Source organism: Pygocentrus nattereri, chromosome 6 (genome assembly GCF_015220715.1).
Source record: "Pygocentrus nattereri isolate fPygNat1 chromosome 6, fPygNat1.pri, whole genome shotgun sequence".
In the NCBI taxonomy this organism is placed as follows: domain Eukaryota; kingdom Metazoa; phylum Chordata; class Actinopteri; order Characiformes; family Serrasalmidae; genus Pygocentrus; species Pygocentrus nattereri.
The window spans coordinates 45580005-45602180 of NC_051216.1; the positions used below are offsets into that span (position 1 = coordinate 45580005).

General features: G+C 43.5%; 2 protein-coding genes across 3 annotated transcripts; both read right to left on the reverse strand.

The window, feature by feature from the left end:
* Positions 1-557: 557 nt before the first annotated feature.
* slc10a2 (solute carrier family 10 member 2) lies at positions 558-10527 on the reverse strand. Of its 2 annotated transcripts, XM_017702986.2 has the most exons (7): positions 9852-10527; positions 9060-9572; positions 6608-6726; positions 5427-5515; positions 4212-4387; positions 2351-2508; positions 558-1734 (listed from the first exon to the last, which is right to left on the reverse strand). In XM_017702986.2, the coding sequence occupies exons 2-7, from the start codon at positions 9437-9439 to the stop codon at positions 1559-1561; spliced, it is 1098 nt and encodes a 365-aa protein (XP_017558475.1). In that variant the 5' UTR covers positions 9440-9572; positions 9852-10527; the 3' UTR covers positions 558-1558. The 2 variants fall into 2 exon arrangements, with proteins under 2 accessions (XP_017558475.1, XP_017558474.1); XM_017702985.2 differs by having other exon boundaries at positions 9060-10527.
* A 477-nt stretch (positions 10528-11004) lies between these two features.
* Positions 11005-22086, reverse strand: gtpbp8 (GTP binding protein 8 (putative)). Its single transcript, XM_017703058.2, has 7 exons — positions 21725-22086; positions 19796-20262; positions 18839-18937; positions 18394-18524; positions 18213-18312; positions 15773-15891; positions 11005-11545 (listed from the first exon to the last, which is right to left on the reverse strand). Exons 2-7 carry the CDS (start codon positions 20108-20110, stop codon positions 11458-11460), a joined length of 852 nt encoding a protein of 283 aa, XP_017558547.1. The 5' UTR covers positions 20111-20262; positions 21725-22086; the 3' UTR covers positions 11005-11457.
* Positions 22087-22176: the final 90 nt, after the last annotated feature.

The following is a 22176-nucleotide window of genomic DNA, read 5'->3' on the forward strand; positions in this document are numbered from 1 at the left end:
GTAGAGCTGCACTCTGTAGTTCTACAGTTACAGACTGTAGTCCATCTGTTTCTCTGATACTCTGTTACCCTGTTCTTCAGTGGTCAGGACCCCCATGGACCCCCACTCACACCAGCACAACACACACTAACACACCACCACCACGTCAGTGTTACTGCAGTGCTGAGAATGACCCACCACCCAAACAGTACCTGCTCTGTGAGGGTCCATGGGGGTCCTGACCACTGAAGAACAGGGTAACAGAGTATCAGAGAAACAGATGGACTACAGTCTGTAACTGTAGAACTACAGAGTGCAGCTATACAGTAAGTGGAGCTGATAAAATGGACAATGAGTGGAGAAACATGGAGGTGTAGTATGTGTTACTATCCTGCTATAAAGCATTAGAGCTTTAACGCAGACTTGCTGCCAGTGAACACGGAGGTGGTTTTAATCTTATGGCTGATCAGTAAGTGTATTTGCAACGTCATGCAAAGAAAAATGAAAATTCAACATTTTCAATAACAGTTACATCATGACACGTCTTTAATTATGACTTAAAAAACACAATAACAATCCAGTATCAACAACACAAGATTCCTTATAATTCTTTGAATACGTATAAATATTAAAAATATTTTTCAAATGCAGTGCAGCAGCTTAAAAGTTGTATAAAACAACAATTAGAACTTAAAGTCAATTAAATGAGTCCATAAATGTGCTATATTCATATCCCAAATATCCCAGATTTTCATTAGCTTTCACAGTCTTCTGGCCGATATAAGTGGTCTCCTCCTCCCCCCCTCCGGGGACAGTTTATGTAATAATCCTGTTTTATTAAAGGCTTCTGATGTGCAAACTCAACATGTTTAACGTTTAGATACAATGAAAACGATGAACACCAATATTACATAGCAATGATCCAAAATCATGGCTCTGGAAAACACATTTGAAAAGCCGGAAACACTTTTCTATGAATGTTATGTCTAAGAATCTATGAGCACATTCATAATACATTATAATGCATTCATATTATACATGCATAATGTGTAATATACATGGCTATGAAGTGTCATTCAGAGTAGTTCCATTTTTTCCCAAATATTCATAAGCATGTTTAGAATGCTTTATGAATGCATTACAATGTTATGAATGTGTTTATAGATGCTCATAGACGTGACGTTCATAGACAGCGTTACTGAAAAGCCTGTCATTTACCCTGAAATTAGATATTTAGGTCATGTGTAAATGTGTTAAGCTCTCCTCGTTGGAACTCTGGTTATAATGAGTGTCACTGTGACTCCAGAGTCGAAAACCCTGACCAGTCGTAGCTCTTGGGTCGACCTGTGGGCAGGCACAGGACGTACTGACCTGACTCTGGTGCACATTACTCACATAGAGCGCTTCTACTGATGTGGTGATATGCCAAGGAACTACTTCAAATTTTGTGCAAAGAGACATAATAAATAATAATCGCTTGGACCTGCAGCTCATTCCTCCAGCCAGGTGGTGAGAATAGCCTTCTGCCAGCAAACGTCTCTATGAGGGAGCTCAGAGCGAGAGGGGCTTTGACACCAACTCACAGCTGTGTCATTTTGCCCTTATCGTTGTTGCCGTTCTCATCGCACTGAAAGCCTTCATTGTCCAAACCACAGTCCTGCTTCTCTTTACTGGAGTCAACAGCTTCTCCATTCGCCCTCTCGCCATCCTCCTCCGGCGGGCTGCGCCGACAGTGCCTCTTATAGGCCTGGTAACCTGAAGTAGATGATAGAGACTTTGGTCAAATGGTCTACTTGCATTACATTGTAGAAATCATGTGAATGGTGCAATCATCCATACTGTGGCCCAAGAGAGCCTAATTGTCCTCACTCTGCAGGATGGTACAGTGCAACAGTTTGCGGCTAATGTATATTCTGTGTAAAGATGTTATGAATATTCATTTATTTTTTTGCTTAATCAGTTAAACAACTGTCACCTATGTAGCAATGGAGCACTGCAAGAAATATCCAGTGACCAGCCACTTCAATGAAACAACCTCGTTTCTACACTCATTGTCCAGTTTATCTGCTCCACTTACCATGTGTATATTTGCCTCTAATCGTTTTAGCCAAAGCTAAACCATGTAAGTTTTGGGGATTTGGAGACCTCTCTGGTAGAAATGTGTAACTGCACTGTAATATGGGTTGTGCTTCGGACCCCTTCTATGCTCGTCATATCTTCATCAGTATAATGCTGACTTTGCATTTGAGACCCAAAGATCAAACATTGTTTTTGAGTGTGATATTAATACGCAAAGGCAAGGTAAAGATGTAATTTGGCTGTTCAAGCTGATAAGTCCAATGAAAGCAGTCCACTGGCACCATTAACTCACCTCCAACTGCTAAGACGGCCATCACCATCTGGAAGATGCTGTAGATTAGGGGGAAGGCGAACATGACCTCCAGGTCTTCTGGGGAGAAGGACAGCTGGACGATGGTGCTGCACAGCTGCGAGTTCTGGAAACCCGTCTCCAGGGCGATGGTGCGGCATCTGCCATCGAGACACAACGTCACTTAAATCTTCAATAAAGGGCTAACTTTCTTAAACAAAACAGCAATATTTCATTTAAAAATACTTGAAATAAAAGAAAAACAACTGAGCCAAAACACATTTGTCTGCCCACTGGTTTCTATTGCATTGTATTGTTAACCGGTTCTTTGTTCTTTTCCAAGTTCAGGAAAATGTTGGCTGGTTCCTTTAAAAGACCCACCCACTGAAAAGTACACTATAAGGGCAGAAGTGTGTGGACACCTCTTCTAACTATTGTTTTAGCCACACCTGTTGCTTACGAGCATATAAAGTCGGAACATTAGCCATGTGATCTCAATAGACGAACACTAGCAGTCGAATGGGTTGTACTGAAGAACTCAGTAACTCTAAACGTAGCACTGTCTTAGGATGACACCTTTTTGCCACAAGTCTGTTTGTGTAATTTCTGCTTTGCTAGATCTGCCCCTGTCAACTGTAAGTGATATTTTGCGGCTGGTAATAATGAGTCTTGAAGCAATAACAGCTCAACCACGAAGCGATAATACAAACTTACAGCGTTGGGCCACTGAATACTGAAGCACATAGCGTATAAAATCTTCTGTTGCATCACTTGAGAGTTCCAAACTATCTCTGGAAGCAACAACAGCACAAGAACGCTGCATCTGGAGCTTCATGAAATGAGTTTCCATGGCTGAGCAGCTGCACACAAGCCTAGGAATACTATGCGCAATGCCAAGCGATGGCTGGAGTGGTGTGAAGCACGCCAACACTGGACTCTGGAGCAGAGGAAAATGTTCTCTGGAGCGATGAATCTGACTTCACTGTCTGGCAGTCTGATGGGCGAGTCTGGGTTTGGTGGATGCCGGAAAATCGCTACCTACTGGAATGCATAGTGCCAACAGTAAAATTTGGTGGAGGAGGGATAATGGGCTGGGGCTGTTTTTCAGGCCCCTTTGATGCAGTGAAACGTGATGTTAATTCTACAGCACACAAAGACATTGTACACAATTAAATGCTTCTAACTTTTCATCAACAGTTTGTGGAAGAGCCTTTCCTGTTCCAATATGACTGAGCCCCTGTGCGCAAAGTAAACTCCATAAAGACATGGTCTCGAGGAACTCCAGCAGTCTGCACAGAGACCTGACCTCAACCCCACTCAACACCTTTGGGATGAACTGGAAAGTCGATTGTGAGCCACATTCCTCATCTAACATCAGTGTCTGACCTCACAAATGCTTTTTTGACTGAATGGCCACAAATTTCCACAGACACACTCCAACAAATTCATAAAAGAAAACCAAATCTACTGCATAGTTATGCAGATGGTTTTGGAACGGGATGTCCAACAAAGTCTAAAAGTGTCCACATACTTTTGGCCATATAGTGTAGAAATTCTATGACGTCACTTCAAAGGGGACCTGTATTGTTTAGAATGCAGAATACATTGCCAATTCATTACTACAAATGATTCACATCTGAATTTTCAATATATGTAAATGTGCAATAAATATGACATATAACAAATGAATGTCTTGTAAGCAGTACATTATCAAAAAAGGCGCCCAAAAGGTTTCTCTGGAGTGACGCCATAGTTAAGCTGACTTTATTACTGAGTCGTGAATGTATGTGGGTTCTCTGACCACTGGACTGTGTGTGTGGCGTTTACCCATGTAGTTTATCATCTCTCGCTCTCAGTGTCCTACCTGTACCAGGGTTGTCCCACGAGGCGTGCCAGCAGAAAGCCCAGGCCGAAGCCTATGCTGGGGTAGATGGCTCCAATGATCCACAGAGAGGGGGAGATTGTCCAAGAGGACTGATACAGCACACCACCCACCACAGCGATGATAATGATCAGGAGAAGACCCAAGACAGAGCCCACCTACAAAACATTAAAACACTTTAGCCATGGCAGTAGGTTAGATTAAGTGACCCTTATTAGTCCCACATCTGGGAAACTTCCCAAAGCACCACATACACACTAGTGACCACATAAACTAGGGGGCAGTGAGCACACTTGCCCAGAACGTGGGCAGCCCTATCCACAGCAGTTGGGGGTTAGGTGTCTTGCTCAAGGACACCTCAGTCACATACTGTCAGCTCTGGGGATCTGAACTAGTGACCTTCCAGTTACAAGGCTGGTTCTCTAACCTCTAGCCCATGACTGCCCCAGTGGACTGCCCATGACTAGACAGGGGAAGTGTTATGAAGCCCACACTGCATGATACTACATGTCCTGTGGTTTTTGCACAACGATACAAAACATTTCTTATAAAAATAAAAAATCATTTGGACATTTTTTTTGTCACAGTCCAGTCAAACAAAGCAAAAGTAGCCCAAACAAGTCTCTTTGAAGATGTTTTCTTACTTTTACGACTCCTAAATTTCTACATATTTCAATGTTTAAGATGTTAGGGTCATTCAGAGCAGTTTGGTGTTCTAGAGAAACTTACTCGAGAGTTAGAATTGTTCACAGTGGTGGTGATAGGAACCAGACGTCCACCTCTAAAAGCTCCTCACAGACAGTTATTACATGGTTAGGAATGCACTGCCTGATGTCTGAGACACTGTTCTATGATAGTTTTGAGGAGCTTTTGGTGTAAAAGTTTTAAAATCTGCTCATGGTGGAGGGCTACCGGCAGGGCGTTGTGCGGCAAAATAGTTCCCAAATATTATAATGTAGGTTTTGGATGGTAAATGAAGTCTATATTTGTGTTGTAGTCATAGCGACCCCTGGTTCCCATCACCACCACTGTAAAGAGATCTAAATGTAAAGAGTATCTCCACTGAACCATTTTACTCCAAACCACTCTGAATGATGTGGTCAGGGACATAATTACGCAGATTTTTTAATTTCTCTCAGTCTGTCTGATATGAATATTCAATTTTAAAAAAAAAAAACAAACAAAAAAAAAACTCACCCTCAGGATCCTTTTTGCGTGCATGGGCCACCGATGTTTGACGTACATTCCCACAGCGACAGGCACGAGCAGACCCACCAGCGTGATGCCTGCGTATAGGAACATCCAGCATAAGACGGAGTTTGGCAGCTGTTTTCATTGCTCTACAGCATTTCAGCACAGCTTATCATAATGAATGAACCAAAGATTCGGATAGAATTTTGTTATAATATTTAATAGTGTGTGGTTTTACACCGGTCAGGCATAACATCATGATCACCTCCTTGTTTCTACACTCATTGTCCACTTTATCATCTCCACTTACTGTATAGCTGCACTCTGTAGTTCTACAGTTACAGACTGTAGTCCATCTGTTTCTCTGATACTCTGTTACCCTGTTCTTCAGTGGTCAGGACCCCCATGGACCCTCACAGAGCAGGTACTATTTGGCTGGTGGATATTTCTCAGCACTGCAGTAACACTGACGTGGTGGTGGTGTGTCAGTGTGTGTTGTGCTGGTGCGAGAGGATCAGACACAGCAGAGCATTTCCAGATTGATGCAGAATGTGCTGCAGATGGCAGATGGTAGATAGAACCTATTTGAAAAGGGTTCTTCTGTTGTTATGACGGCAGGCTTGTTACAATAGAAGAATCCTCTTTGGTGCTGTGTAGAACCCTTTTCAAAAAGGTTCTGTATAGAACCATCTACGGCACATTCTCCATCAGTCTGAAGAAAACTCTCATGAAGAATCTTTCAATCATGTAAAGGGTTCTTTGAGTGTTCATGGCTCTACATGGAACCATTTTCTTTACTAAAGAACCCTCGAGGAACCCTCATGTTAAGTGTGTAAGATAAGAGTGATATATGTAAATGAGCTCTGTTCTGATTGGCTCATTCAGAAAGCAGTCCAGGTTGAAACACCCTTTGTGACTTCAGCGTGAGTGGGCGGGGCTAAAGTGCCATAGGCTGAGGGCACATGTATGCACACTTGACATCACAAAAATACTACTATATACTACAGTGTATACTACATAACTCTTACTACAATGAGGAGAGGTCAGTTTCCAATGGACAGGTCCTTTAAAAAGTGCTGCCAGCTTGTCCCAGTGATTAGGTTTAGGTTTAATCTGGTTCTATGAAGTTAACTCTCAGTCTGTTGTATCGGTGATGGGTGTAAAAGCCGTGGCAGAGCGAGCCTCACCTATGCTGTCGTAGGGGATCTGAATGGCGTCCGCTGAAGTCCAGATCGAGGTGTAGATGAGCAGGCAGAGCGGCATCATCCCCAGCGCCAGGATGGACGAACACGTGGTCATGCTTATACTGCAGGCAGGAGTGAAACAGGGCTGTTTAAAACACTCATACCCTTCATTTCCTCACCTTCTCCTCAAGGCCTCCAACCCAGATCCACCCAGTGGTTTTATTTGAGCTCAATGAGACTTGATTTTGATTTTAAAGGGCTCTTACTACGGAAGTAAAGGCGACCATTAGCTCCCCAGTTCATACAGTCCCCAGCTGCTAAAACAGCCCATGCTGAATTTCAGTATGTGCAAATGTTTTAACACCCCTGGTCACGAGTTGTGAAAAACATAACATATAAAATGTGCCATAACTTTTGCACAGGCCACATTTTTCCCAGGTTTATTTTTTCCCTCCAATACGTTAAATTCAGCAAATAAAGGTGCCAGAAAGGTTCTCATTACAAAACCATCAGGAAACAATAAAAACACTTGATGGCTTCTATGGATTTTTTCAGCAGGGCACAGAACAGCGGTTCTCCTAAAGGCCCCCTAGACGGTCTTTATTCTTTTCTCAAACGCAAAAGTCGGGGACTGAATTTTGTGGAAATGTGGACGGTTCCATGTGCTCTGCTTTAGGAACCACTGCCATAGAAGAACCAGCTTTGATGGTCTGTGAAAGGTTCTTCAGAAGTGGTCTATGTGTCAAACGCAAGTCAGCCCTGTGGCGTAATCCTATTCGGCCCACAAAATTAGTTTCATTTTTCTACTAGTGTCAGCCCATTTCACCATGAACTGCACTACAGTTCCCAGCATGCACTGCAACATGTTTGCTCCCTTCCCCTCCCAAATAACGATCTACGGGACAGCACCACAAAAAAAGCAAAGGAAAACATGCCAAGTTTCCAGCTCAAGCGAACGGGCAGTTTTTAAAAACCTACTCTATGCAGCTAAAATAGTTTGTTTTTATTTAAAATTATTATTGAATTGTTTAAATATTAACTATTTTTTGCCATTGTAGTTGTGGCATGTTTTGAATAAACAATAGCCAGCTGGGGGTCACGGCAAAATGTTAAGTAAAAATAAAACAACACAGGCTGTGGCGCCTGCTGAGTAACCAGGAGGTCCTGAGTTTGAGTCCCAGTGGTGCCTGGTGTTTAAAACAAACGTTTTAGGGCTAATCGTGGGCTGGAGGTTAGGGAGCCAACCTTGTGACCAGAAGGTCGCCGGTTCGATCCCCTCAGCTGACCGTATGTGACTTAAGTGCCCTTGAGCAAGACACAAAACCCCCAACTGCTCCCCTGGGTGCTGTGGATAGGGCTGCCCACCAGTCAGGGCAGGTGTGCTCACTGCCCCCTAGTGCGTATGTGGTGTTTCGATGCATGGAAGGCATCGCTCCAAGGAACCCCTTGTGGCACCTTTATATTTCCATTCAGACTGTGCACTACTGCACCAGAGCGTCAAATAATACATGCTAAATTCATTCAAATGAAAGGCTCAGGCTAATTTGCATAAAGCTACCTGCCTGGATAGCATGCATGTAAATGGAGCTTGGACATTCCGGCATAGTGAAGCGTAAAGTCGTTCAGAGTGGTTTGACATGAACTGGTTAAACCCTTAAAATCCCAGGTTTATTACATACTAAGGCTTATTATTCAGGAACTACAGGGACTTCAGTGTAAACTGGCCGAGCTATTATCAAGTTATAGAAGTGTGTAATAAAACTTTGGACCTGTTGTTGGATCCTGGCCATTTAAAGCGTTAATCATAGAGAAACTTTGCAACTCAGACGTCTTTACAGTGGTGGTGATGGGAACCAGGCGTCGCCATGACTACAACACAGATATAGACATTTTATTTACCACCCAGAACCACCAGAGAACCTACGCTCGAGATTATTTTGCCTGGTAAGACGTCTCTGCCATAAACAGCTCCTAAAAATGTTCTTAGGCCAAAAATAGTATCTCTTTTATCTTTTATCTCACTCATCTCACTTTTATCTCAGGCATCAACATGCTTTTCATGTGATAAACTGTGATGAAACTTTTAGAGCCATTAAATAAACTACAGACATCTGGTTCCTATCACCCCCCACTGTGACTACACTCTTAGCAAAAAGGGTTCTATATAGTACCAAAAAAGCGTTCTTCGGCTTGTTACAACTTTTTGGTGCTACGCAGAATCCTTTTCAGAAAGGGTTCTACGTAGAACCACCTACAACACATTCTACATTCACATCTACAACACAAGAACTCAGATCACGCAAAGGGTTCTTTGCTTGCTCATGGTTCTATACAGAACCATTTTCTTTACTAAAGAACCCTTTTGGAACCACTGCTTTTCACCATTTTTACATCTCAACCATGCAACTGTGCAACAATCGTGAAAAAAGTGAGAATTTCCATCTAACCCAATCACCTGAGGTCCATATCTCCATCCAGCCAGTAGGCGATGATGTTGGAGTTGGCGCCTCCGGGGCAGCAGCCCATGATCATGATGACGATGGCTTGGATGGGCAGCACCTGGAAGGCCAGCGAGAGGATGAAGGCGGTGAAGGGCATGATCCCGAACTGGCACAGGAAGCCGATGATGATGCCCCAGGGCCGGCGGATGTGTGCCCACAGTTTGGAAGCTTCCACCGTGCAGCCCATGGCGAACATGACCAGGGCCAGCAGGACGGTCAGGACGGTGCTCATGACCACGCTCAGGATGGCGTTGAAGTTGCTTTCTGGGACCAGGCATGATGTGCCAGAGCAAATGGTGGCGTTGGCGTGGCAGACGGCCTCTGAGGTTGCCATGATGGAAAGGTGTGAAGGGGTAAAAGGGTAAAATCCAGAATTACGGGCTGAACTGGAGAGAAGATCCTGTTCCTCCTTCCCGGGTGACGAGACGTGCACAGAGGCTCCTCAGGGCTTCGCCGTCCTTTAATACCTGCAGAGGGCAAATAAAAATGGGCGAAACGATGAAAAATTAACCCGTGCCAAATGGTTTTATGGGGTCAGTGTCCAAATGCGCACATATATAAAACAGCAAAAATGTCTTTGTTTCAGCTTTGGGTACAATAAATGTGATTGCACCACCTTGTTCTTTTATAGCACTGTGACATGTCAGTTTTATTGTACTTTTCCAAGGTGCAGCAGCACTGCACCACCACCATCACGACCATCATCATCATCATCATCATCAGGACTGAAAGGGAAGGATGCTTACCTGCTGTGAGGCTCTGTTTGCGTCAGAATGAATAAAGGTAGAGAAAGCTGTAAAACCTCTGTTGCAGGTGTGAGTACTGAGCCCAGCTCCTTCTCTTTAACTAAAGCATGGGGTCCAAGTTAAAGTTTAAAAGGCCAAACTCAGTGCAGCTGGAGACGAACTCAAGGCGTAAAGTTCAGCTGTGAAATTCCTGTTAAAATGAACAAAAGCCCCACAGGCCTTAAACAAGCAGGTACAGGTGTTAGAGCACGGCCATGAAGCCATTTTTCAGTCTGTTCTTATAATACACCTCACTTTGTTCTCACCCTTGCCATAGTTCTGTTTTATCACAAGCCTTTCTCGCCTTTATCGCCAATTTCAGAAGGGAATTCCATTCTTTTTCAAAAATGACTAACACATTTCTTCACAGTGGTGGTGATAAGAACTTGGAACCTACAAGTTATCCGAGTTTTCATGTGCAATGCTGATAAATGTGAAGGAGCTTTTATTGACTTTTCTCCCCTAAAATGTATTGAAATGAACAAAACATAAAAGGTGAAGTGTGTGATTACTTTTGCACAGGCCACATTTTAAGATTTTCCTCCCAGTGTGTTCAAGTCAGCACACAAAGATTAAGTGACCCTTATTTGTCCCACAAGGGGGAAATTTCACCTCTGCATTTAACCCATCCGTGCAGTGAAACACCACCCACACACACACACACACAAGGGGCAGTGAGCACACTTGCCCCGAGCGGTGGGCAGCCCTATCCTCAGTGCCCAGGGAGCAGATGGGGGTTAGGTGTCTTGCTCAAGGACACCTCAGTCAGGTACTGTCAGCTCTGGGCATCAAACCAGCGACCTTCCAATCACATGGCTGGTTCCCTAACCTCCAGCCCACGACTGCCCTCAGTAAGCAGTAAGACTGCATTTAAGAAATACATTTTAGGCCAAAACTGGATAACTATGTTTACGTCTTAACCTTCTAATTAAGCAGGAATTTTTCCAAAGTTGGTGGAGTTCCCCTTTAAGCACTCAGGCTTTTAATTAACACGGTTAAATATAACACTACATTAGTCATTTATGTAATAACTACTGTATTATGGAATTATTTATTTTGCCCACATCACCAGTTACCTTTACTCATAGGCAGAAACACAGCATTAAAAACAATGTACCACAACAAGATTATTGCAATTTATTTACGTCGTCTTTGAAAGAAGCGGTTTACAATGCAACACTGCACTTCCGGCACAATTCGCTCCAAACCCACTTTTATTCTCTGTTCTGTTCTGCGCTTTACTCTGCCTTCTTCATCACCCATGCAGTGTGTGCCCATAAAACATTTCAAGGCCTTAAATGACGACTGTGCCGCCAATCCAGCTGAGTGTCTGTGGATTACATAAACACTGTAGCTGCAGGTTGAATCATAGTAAAGCGCCACTTTAATCTCAGAGGTTCGTGCGCCAGCCTGATAAAAACTAAACGGACAGCTCTCTGCTGTCTGCATGGGCTTTCATGAACATCACAGCTGCTTGACCTCCTGTCAGACAGTCTTCAGTCCTGAACAGCTCCCGTCCCAGAGTCTGTTGAAGGGTCTTGGCGCGTTTTCTGCTTTTATTAGCGTCTCAGGTGGGTTTGGAGCTCAGCTGTAGGTTTCCAGTCACGTGGGCTATGAAGCACCGGAGGAGATGGACGCCTGAGTACTGGACTGAGCTAAAGCATGAGGAGGAAGAGCAAAGGGAACAACAGAGAGTGAGTCAGGATTACAGAACTCCGAATAAGGCTGTAACTATATGCTCATGACTGTGTCAAAAGGTTTAGGTAAGAGCTTAAGCAGGGATTTTGCAGATTTGGTGGAATTCCCCTTTAAGCACCTGGGCTTGTATTTAATAGAGTTAAATATAAATTACATTAGTCTGAGTGGTATTTAAATGCTGGTCTCAGATCAGTCTTATGGCTGTCGTCACAGTTAGGGATGGAGGGAGAGTCCAGAGCTCGAACGGTCCATTAATTCAGACAGAATAAAGGCGTTGCAACACAACAGCTACTTTATAATGTTTTTGAATTTAAGCTCTGAGATTAACAACCTTTAACACGAAAGAGTGCTGCAACACCTGGCCCAGATTTTTGGGACCACGGCAGGTTTTTAAAGCACCAACATCATGGAAGAAACTTTTTTTTTTTTTTACACAGAAGACTTAAATAAACATCATATTTATTAGAAATTTATATATAACTTCAGATATAATAGATAAATATATACCTAGAGTTTCCGACTGTACTGTTCACTCCCCATTCTGAACAGCCCATATATGGAAACTAACGTTTTCTGTTATTATAAGGGTCTCAGGTGGGTTTGGAGCGCAGCTGTTTCCGGTCATGTGGGCTAAGCGTAAGTGTATGCTCATGAATGACAAAAGGCAGAGAGCTTAAAGGAGAACTCCACTAACTTTTCCAAAATTCTGCAGAATTAAATAGTTAATATGTAAACGGGTCACTCAGAGTGGTTTGGTGTGAAATGCTACTGTTTACAGTGGTAGTGATGGGAACCAGACGTCAGGCACTTCATTATAATTTGAGCGCAGTAAAGAACTTGCTTGCTTGGTTCAGAGTAGAGTGTATATTTTCAAAACCTGCAGTAGCTGCTTTGTTTAGGAGAACGGCTTATCTTCATCTTTATTACGTCTTCAAAACACACACAGGCTGAGCTTCAGAGACAGAAAGAGAAAGTGCAGAGTTACAGCCCCAAAGCAGCCCATGTGCAGGTTCACGAGTGGGTTTGGATAGTAAATAAAATGTCTACGTTTATGCTGCAGACATGGTGACCCCTGATCCCCATCACCGCCACTGTAGAGAAATCAGTCTGTTAGGTTCTTCACAATGAACAATTTTACACCAAACCACTCTGAGCGACTCTGTTTACATCTCAAAGACTGATTTATTCAGAAATGTTGAAAAACTGGTGGAATTCCCCTTTAACTGCCGTGTTCAGAGTGGAATGCCAATGCGTTGTGATGCAGCCTGTTAAGAATAGAAACAGGGTGTCTACTGAAAACAGGGCTCTGCCACTTGCATCTTTCTGCCAGGCTTGTTACTTGTAATAAAGTTGTCACTGTTACTTTTCTATTGGCTGGTTGCCAGCGCTGCAATTGAAACTCTTTGGAGTGCCATTATCTGTCCTAGAGTGCCTCTCAGCCAATCACATCGCGAGGCTGGAACTAACTGTGATGCACCGATCAGGCATAACATTATGACCCCTTTGGGATTACTTGGATTTCTGCACAAATTGGTCTTTAAATGTGCTCTGATCTTCATCTAAGTCACAACAACAGACAAACACAGTCTGCTTAAACTAATACCGCACAGAAAACGATATGTTTTCATGTTTTTATTGAACACAACATGTGAACATTCACAGTGCAGGGGGGAAAAGTGTGTGAACCCCAAGGCTAATGACTTCTCCAAGAACTAACTGGAGCCATGAGTCAGCCAACCTGGAGTCCAGTCAATGTGACGAGATTGGATGCGTTGGTTGAAGCTGCCCTGCCCTGTAAAAAACACACACCAGTGTTGAGTTTGCTGTTCTCAAGAAGCATCGCCTGATGTGAACCATGCCTCGCACAAAAGAGCTCTCAGAAGACCGGCGTTCAAGAACTGTGGACTTGCATGAAGCTGGAAAGGGTTACAGAAGTGTCTCTAAAAGCCGTGACGTTCTTGCGTCCATGGTAAGACGGACTGTCTATAAATGGAGAAAGTTCAGTGCTGTTCTTCTCCCGAGACGTGGTCGTCCTGTAAAGATGCTCAATGAGGTGAAGAACACCCTGAGGGTCAGCTAAAGACTTACATAAATCTCTGGCTCATGCAAAAATCTCAGCTGACAAATCTCCAAAACATAAAACATTAATCAAGAATGGAGTTCATGCGAGGACACCGCGGAGGAAGCCACTGCTGTCCAAAAAAAAAAACATTGCTGCACGCTTGAAGTTCGCAAAAGAGGACCTGGATGTTCCACAGCACTACTGGCAAACTATTCTGTGGACAAATGAAAACAAAACTGAGTTGTTTGGAAGGAACACACTACGCTACGTGTGTAGCTGTGAAATCTGGTGGAGGGGGCATCACGGTTTGGGGCTGGTTTGCTGCCTCAGTCCCTGTACGGATAGCTGTCATCAACGGAAAAATGAATTCCCAAGTTTATCAAGACATTTTGCAGGAAAACTTAAGACCATCTGTCCGCCAACTGAAGCCCAACAGAGGACGGGTGATGCAACAGGACAACGACCCAAAACACAGAAGTAAATCAACCTCCTGAGTCCTGACCTCAACCCGACTGAGATGCTGTGACATGACCTCAAGACAGCGATTCACACCAGACATCCCAAGAATATTCCTGAACTGAAACAGTTTTGTAAAGAGGAATGGTCCCAAATTCCTCCTGACCCTTGTGCAGGTCTGATCTGCAGCTATAGGAGACATTTTGTTGAGGTTATTGCTGCCAAAGGAGGGTCAACCAGTTATTAAATCCAAAGGTTCACACACTTTTCCCCCCTGCACTGTGAATGTTCACATGTTGTGTTCAATAAAAACATGAAAACATATCGTTTTCTGTGCGGTATTAGTTTAAGCAGACTGTGTTTGTCTATTGTGTAATGACCCACCACCCAAATAGTACCTGCTCTGTGAGGGTCCATGGGGGTCCTGACCACTGAAGAACCGGGTAACAGAGTATCAGAGAAACAGATGGACTACAGTCTGTAACTGTAGAACTACAGAGTGCAGCTATACAGTAAGTGGAGCTGATAAGATGGACAATGAGTGTAGAAACGAGGAGGTGGTCATGATGTTACGCCTGATCGGTGTATATTCTTTAAACTTATCCTCATTTCTGATAAGCTATTGTTCCAAAACGGGCTTTCATTTTCTATAAGAGTCAAAATGACTTAAGTCAGCCTCAATTGATCACTATAAAACCTATATAATTACAGACACTTTTCAGCATCACATGACATGAAAAAAAAAGACTGATAAGATTTCTGGCCGTATCAGCCAGGTCTTGTCCTGTGTGTGTGCACTGCTACTGGTATATGACTCTAAAGTAGCTGGCTGGTATGTGACTTATCACCTCTTTATCTCGCAAAGGCGACTTCCTGTATTCCCTAAGAGACACACCCAAGCCTGGGGTTCCTGGCCATGACCTCTAGGTATAAGTGCCACCATCTGGCACTAAAACAGGCATGATTCTGTGAGCAAAAGCTCTATCATCTAATCTTATCTTATCAGCGAGCTCCGTCTATCTGATCACATTTACACTTCCTCGGCTCTCGCACAGGCTGGCACCTCTATCTGATAGAAATCCAGCCAATTGCAGGTTAGAGGTGATGACACAGGTCCGCCAGCACCTGCAGTCTGCAGCCAGAGAACCACATAACTAACGGGCTGTCCTTATAAAATAAGTGATTTGGTACAGTTTTACATCCAATTGTGCAAGAACTGTGCTGCTTAGCAACCTAACGATAACACCAGATGACACCAGTGTCATAAGTGCTACTGCAAGATAACCTGAGGGTCATTTTTAATGATTCTGCACACGTAGTCGTGTGCAAAAGTTTGGTTAAATGACACGTTTTGCTGAGTTTCTGAGTGAAAAAGAAATGAACACATCCTCAACACATTTCAAGGCACAATTACAGTTTAAATCCTAAACCAAACATATTAGGAAAAAATAAAACATAAAATGTATCCTGAGCAAAAAGTTATGGCACATTTTATACTGTATACTTCATTTTTTTCCCCCCAATACATGGTTTATATTCTGACCAGGTGTTCGAACCTTGACACAAGGTGTCCAAATGCACATGCATGCTTTCGATTTTCATGCTTTTTGTAGATGAAAAGACTTGGAGAGCCGTGTAAATGTTCGAGAAATACTGTGTGTTTCACCTCACGATGAAGGGCTGGGCGAAGCAGGTGCTGGTCTGATCTTTGATGAAGTCATGGAGCTGCAGCAGAAGGGTCAGCAGAGCCCCCTGCCGCGTCCGGTCGATTTTAGTCACCACCAGCTGCAATTAGACAGAGAAACAAAATGAATTAAAACTGCACTCTTCCTATGAGTTCACACTAATGATACAGCACTGAAAACTAGAAATGTGCCTTTCCTGAAAGAAACATGGAATGGTTGTGCATGGGTTACTATGATATCCCAGGTGGTTGCTAAGGTGCTGGTAGGCAGTTGCTATGGTATCCCACGCCGTTGCTAAATTACTGCTAGGCAGTTGTTATGGTGTATGGGGTATGTATTAAGTTTTTCGTAGGGAGTTACCAATGAATGGGAGTCTATGTGAGGAGTGATGGATGAAAAAACGGCACATAGATGAGTGTTGGTCAGTGTGAGTGTGGATTTGAGCTTGGGCATCTGTTGTGAGTGAAGACATGCATTTTGTTGGCTGTTAGTTAAAGGAACATATACAGTATGTCTTGTTTGAGGAAGAAAATTAATAGGAGTCTAGGAGAGGAATGAAGGATGGAAAAATGACACCTAGAGGAGTGTGGCTCAATATGGCTGCAGATTAGAGCTTGAGGGCCTACCCTGAGTGAGGACATGCACTTTGGTGGCTGTCAGGAAACAGACAGATTAGGGCTTTGCTGGGGGAGAAAATGAGTGGGACTCTACGGGAGGAACGAAGGACGAAAAAAAAACGACACGTTGAGGAGTGCAAGCCAGTGTGGACACTTCAAAGGAGATCAGATATAAGATATTCCACCTGCGTAAAAAGGGAAAAAACACAAGCGACTCCTAACAACCACCTGCAATACCTGATAGACACCAAAACTGCCCCCATCAGATAAACAGCACTTAGAGCTTCCATCTCTGAGAGAGAGGAGAAAATCAAGCTGCTTCAGATCTGAGAACATCCACAGGGGTTTCTGTCCATCCTTCCACTGTGAGAAGACCACTCAGCGCTGTGGGTCTGAAAGGATGCGTAACTGAATGTGTTTGGGATTATTTGGATGGTTAGAAGGCGAAAATACAACCAAGTTCTAAGACTGAACTTTTGAAAGCGAGAACTGAAGCTGTGATAAAGGGTGGACACATTAAATACTGAAAAATGGACAACTGTAGCTGTTGAGGCTTCTGTGTAGTGTTCTGATCATTTTAGCTATGTGGCTGTTTAGACTGGTAATTAAATAAATAAAGGGTGGTCTCTGACTTTTGCTCAGTATTGTACATCATTACTCTTAGGCCCAGGGCTATTTCTTCTTTTCACCCCTACCCCTTGTTATTGAGTGCCTCCTTGCCCCTTGGAACTGAGTTACAAAGGGCAGCAGTTGAGATCTTCCCTCTGAAATGAGACCCTCTATTAAAAGAGCATGACTTCATTATCAGCTACTAGCGCCGCTCTGTAGGCGACCCTGCCCGTCTGCAGGGACAGCAGAGGAGGGGAAAGTTCAGCTCCTCACCGCTGGGCTTTAGTTACATTTAGACATCATACGCCTTCAAAGAGGGGGGCAATTATTTATTATCACCCCCCACTAATTCTTCAGTGATGTGAAGCTGAAGTCAGATCATCACAACCTTCTTATTCAAATTTTCCCGTTCCACCTTAAATGGTGCAGCAGTTACATTCTGGAGCTTCAGGTGTCAGAACTGCTGGACTATTTAAGGTGGAGCAAGAGAGATAGCTAGCTATTTTTATGCTTGTTATGAAGAAAACGACCATAATACATTGAAACGACGTTAAACTAAGATAATACGATGTTTATTATCATTCTAACAGTGACAGTTCTCACATTTGTGGGTTTCTTTGGTCTCTTGTTCAGCCGTTGTTCTTTTTTCCCCATATCACACGGTTTGGAGTCTCTGCAAAACCTCCATCTGGGGGGCCATGTAGCCCTAACGCTTCACCCTACCCCTCTATCTCAACAAGAACTGGGACACCCAACCCCTAGATGTGAACGTGCAAAACAAGGGGTTAGGGCTAAGTGGTAGGGACAATGGATGAAATGGGATTGGGGCTTTATCTTGGTGTTTGGCACTCTTTCTATGTATTTCCTACTTTTCGTTGTGTAACAGTAAAAATCACATCATGCTGAAAACAAAGACAGTTTTGTGGATACAGAAAAGAATTACAGCGCTAATGAACCGATTATCACTGCGTTCAGCCGACTGCTCATGACACTACATTATGCCATTCAAACAGCGGTTATAATTCAGAGAAATAAGCCAGTTTTGAGCAACAGTATAAAGAAAGGTGACCAACAGCTGCGAGAACTTCTTTCAGAACCAAATCTACAGAAAGACACAGCATAATACCATTCAGCTGTGCTCTGCTGCCACCTGCTGTTCTTTAACAGCTGTTGCAGAAGAGAGAGACTCACTCACCACATAGGGAATGCCAAATTCTTCACACATCTCCACGGCGGCCAAATCCAGTTTCTGCAGTCCTGCTCCACCGTCCACCAACAAGAACGTCCTCACAAGGCTGAGGAGAAAGGCAAGTTAAATCACAACCTGTTCTTCACAGCAGACATCATGCAGTCAAGGCCTTTCTCAGCGCTCCTACTTCTGTCGCTCCTGAAGGTAGGGCTCCACCATGTCCACAAAGTCTTTCGGGGCACGGTGTCCATAGCCAGGCATGTCCACTAGCGTGAAGGCTTTCCCCACCGTGAAGAAGTTCAGCGTTCTTGTGTGGCCCTACATAATTTTAAAGAGAGTGACGACATTCAGAAGACAAGAAAAAAGCAATTGTGAATAGAACAGACATCATAAGATCATGACCTCCTTTTACGACCCATACAATGAGAAACCAAATAAATAAGAGCTTGATATATTATATAAACAGTATCCTTTATATCCCAGTCCATACTGTCCATATATGGAAATTAAGCTGCAGAAACAGCCCATTTAGAATGAATTGTTTGTGTGAGGTCACAAAAAGCAGTGCATTTTAAATATAAAAGATAAGAAATATGTAAGATATGGGGCCTTTAAAGAGTTTATTTGCTCACCGGTGTTTTGGAGACCCGGACTTCTACTTCTGGAGCAAGAGAGAAGAGGGCCCGGATGAGGGAAGACTTTCCAACATTACTCCTCCCAATGAAACACACCTGTAGACAAACACACAAACACAAATAAAGAATCCTCACAACAGAACTTGTGCAGTTACCCAGCGATGAACGCATAATGAATTCACATTTACTTTATTTGCATTGATGTGTGGGGGCTGCGGAGAGCGGTGCTTTGTCATGTAACGACCCCCAATGGTCAGCCTATCTTGACATCTGGTTATCTATTCCTCCAAATCTAGTAAAGGGGAGACTGTAAATTCCTGGGTGGACCTCAACACTTCTACTTTAATTACAAAGGTAGAGGCAGCCGGCCATCAAGTGGGGGGGCCTTTTGGGGTCGTTGAGACAAAGAGACAACTGGTTTACTGGAGAGAATATAAGAGTGCTGAATGTCTAAGCTAGGCAGACTCTTCCTTTTCCTCGAGTCTCCACTCCTGGTTTTCTTCAAGAAACAAATGCTTGCCAGGCAACAACACGCTCTAGTAAACACAATAGACACACACACACACACACACACACACACACACACACACACACACACACACACCGCTGCTGTCGGATCAAAATCTTGTTTCTCCAAAATAGTAACTTTACAGGAGAAGGAAAAAACTCACTTTACTTTTAATGCAAGTCAATGGAACCAGAAATTTTTCCAAGTCATTCTGGGTCGTGTCTTTTGGTCTGTTCCTCAAGAAATTTATACACAGTGTAAAGGGAAACAGATGCTTCCAAAGTATTTGAAAAACAGAAAAATGACAACATTTTTTAAAGAAAAATTATGTTAAAATATAATTATCTGAACAGTAACCATTCATTTGCGCAGAAAAAAAAATATTCGAATAAATACAAATAATACTGACAATTAAATAGCTATTTGACACATGACTGTCTCTTCACCTCTGGCTGAGCGAGTTCAGGCATGTGGACAGCACGGACGGCCGATGTGGAGTAGAGTATGTGATGTTTAGGGGAAGGAATGAACAGTTTCTCTGCCCGCTCGAGGTTTTCCATGTTGGGTTGGAAGAGCCGGAATCTTCTCTGGTCTACCTGGCGTGACAGGTGTGCCTCAAGATCGCTAAAAGGATAGAGAAGGCCCTTTAGCTTCTTCTCCGATAGCCGAGCTGCCTGGCTCACGGAGGCCAGCTGGTGGGCGTGGCACCTGGACACTGGACCAGCAGCAGAGCGGAAACGCAGCAGAACCTGGGCGCTCATTCTGGACGCTAGGCAGACGGGGGCAGAGCGCTACGCTCAGGTAACTTCAATGAAGCGAGGATTCGAGAAGCATCACTGTGCACAGAAACAGACGTCTGTCAGGAGCTGCTCTCCTGGTCTGAAGCGTCAGCTGCAGCTAACCAGTCCAGATGCTGTCAGAAACAGGAAGACATTAAAGTTAGGGACTAAATGTGATGGACTAAAATAGCACTGAGGGAAAAGCATCAACCAACATGTGACGAGTACAATCATATGTAAAAAGTACATTTTTAATATAATCCAATCGTTTAATTTTAATAAATGTTTAAGTTTAGATAACAGAACCACATGCTACCAACCTCTGGTATAAGACTATTAAAGGGCCCACATAATGGAAAAAGAACATTTTATCCCCCTTTTTTTAAAGGAATGTTTGAGCCTAGATCATTTTTTTCAATAGCACGGTAGATAGTGCTGTCGCCTCACAGCAAGGAGGGCCCGGGTTCGAGTCCCCAGCTGGGCGACTGCGGTAATTTCTGTGTGGAGTTTGCATGTTCTCCCCGTGTCTGTGCGGGTTTCCTCCCACAGTCCAAAGACATGCAGTCGGACTGTTTGGACATGCTAAACTGCCCGAGTGTGTGAGGGAATGTGTCTGTCTGTCTGCCCTGCGATGGACTGGTGACCTGTCCAGGGTGTATCCTGCCTTTCACCCAATGACAGCTGGGATAGGCTCCAGCATCCCCTGTGACGCAGAAGGAGAAGCGGCTTAGAAGGTGTGTGCGCCTGTGTATTCAATAAGGTACGGCAGCCAATGAAAGTAGAGGTAATTTCCATACATCAGTCTTAAATGCACAGGAAAAAAGACCCGTTTTAATTCTAAGACATCAAATTAGGCCGATAGGTGTACAAATTAATTAGGACCGTTTTGGTACATACAACCACACAAATGTCATAAGCGGAGCCCAGAATGAAAAATTAAGGTATAAAATAATAAGAACAATGGAAGACATGAGCCCTTTAATTAGCAAATGCAACTAGTTGTACCCACTTCAAGCATCCACCTGTAAAAGTGACCACATAATGGATAAAAACAGCATTTCATTCACTTTTTAAGAAGAAAACTAGTTTTATGTAGTACATAAATGCCGATAAGGTTCAAAGCACACCACTGTACAAAAAAATAAATAAAGAAAAAATACAAATATCTTAATTTTTTTTGTGAGTTTTAGTTTTCTTCATAAACACAGCAGCTGTTTTTACAAATTGTGAAACATTTATGATGACCGAACCCACAGAAGCTCTTTGCGATAACTTACATCACAGGTTCTCCTGTGAATGTACTATTTCGTGGGACAGTGATGAACTGAGCTGCAAAACAAAAACCTTTTTTAATTGAACGGTTTTGTGACGTCACAAAAAAACAAGACATTCATCAGCCTGTTCAGCCTACAGCAGCTTACTCCACCCATTCAGGCTGAAGTTAAGGACAGTTTCAGTCCAGGCTGTTGTCTTTTTAAAGATACAAGACATGAGATACAAAAAAAATGTTCCTTTAAAAAGCAGCAGCGACTGGGCGAATGCGGCCGTTAGCCGCCTCCGGGATCTGGACTACGGGGCAGTGCAGGGAGAACAAACCTGGCTTTCCTGACGGTTCTGAAGGTTTTAAATCCGTGAGAGAACATCAGACAGAGTCTTCTTCATTCGGTCAGGATGCCTCCCGCCTCAGGCAGCACCAGAAACACCGAGAAACGTCAGCGGCCGGACGAATAACACGGCGGAGGTTCTGCACCAGGCTGAGCTCAGAAGAGCGCCGGACCAGCTTTATGTCTGGTTTTCAGCTTATTTTTCCTGCAGACACGAAGTCTACGCGCTTCGTTTATGAGCTGTCACCACAGAAGGGAATATAACTCCCTGTCAGAGCAAAGATATGAACGCCTTTACACACAAACAGCCAGTAAACAGCTCACACACAACGCACCATGTTGAAGCCCTGGTGTTTCACGTATACAAAACCTGAAGGAAACATGGGCGCAGCGCAGAAGTTCCAATGTTTTTCTCGGATTACTGTATACTCAAATTTGTTGACT

What these genes read in the sequence shown, in the direction of transcription:
- slc10a2 (XM_017702986.2), bottom strand. Translation starts at nt 9,439, where the DNA reads ATGGCAACCTCAGAGGCCGTCTGCCACGCCAACGCCACCATTTGCTCT. An exon ending in ACGCAAAAAGGATCCTGAGG is followed by an intron (nt 4,388 to 5,426) that starts GTGAGTTTTTTT and finishes AATGTTTTGTAG; the next exon opens with GTGGGCTCTGTCTTGGGTCT. An exon ending in GTGGGACAACCCTGGTACAG is followed by an intron (nt 2,509 to 4,211) that starts GTAGGACACTGA and finishes TCTCGATGGCAG; the next exon opens with ATGCCGCACCATCGCCCTGG.
- gtpbp8 (XM_017703058.2), bottom strand. Translation starts at nt 20,110, where the DNA reads ATGAGCGCCCAGGTTCTGCTGCGTTTCCGCTCTGCTGCTGGTCCAGTG. An exon ending in CTGAACTCGCTCAGCCAGAG is followed by an intron (nt 18,938 to 19,795) that starts GTGAAGAGACAG and finishes GTTTGTCTACAG; the next exon opens with GTGTGTTTCATTGGGAGGAG. An exon ending in AATTTGGCATTCCCTATGTG is followed by an intron (nt 15,892 to 18,212) that starts GTGAGTGAGTCT and finishes GTCTAATTGCAG; the next exon opens with CTGGTGGTGACTAAAATCGA.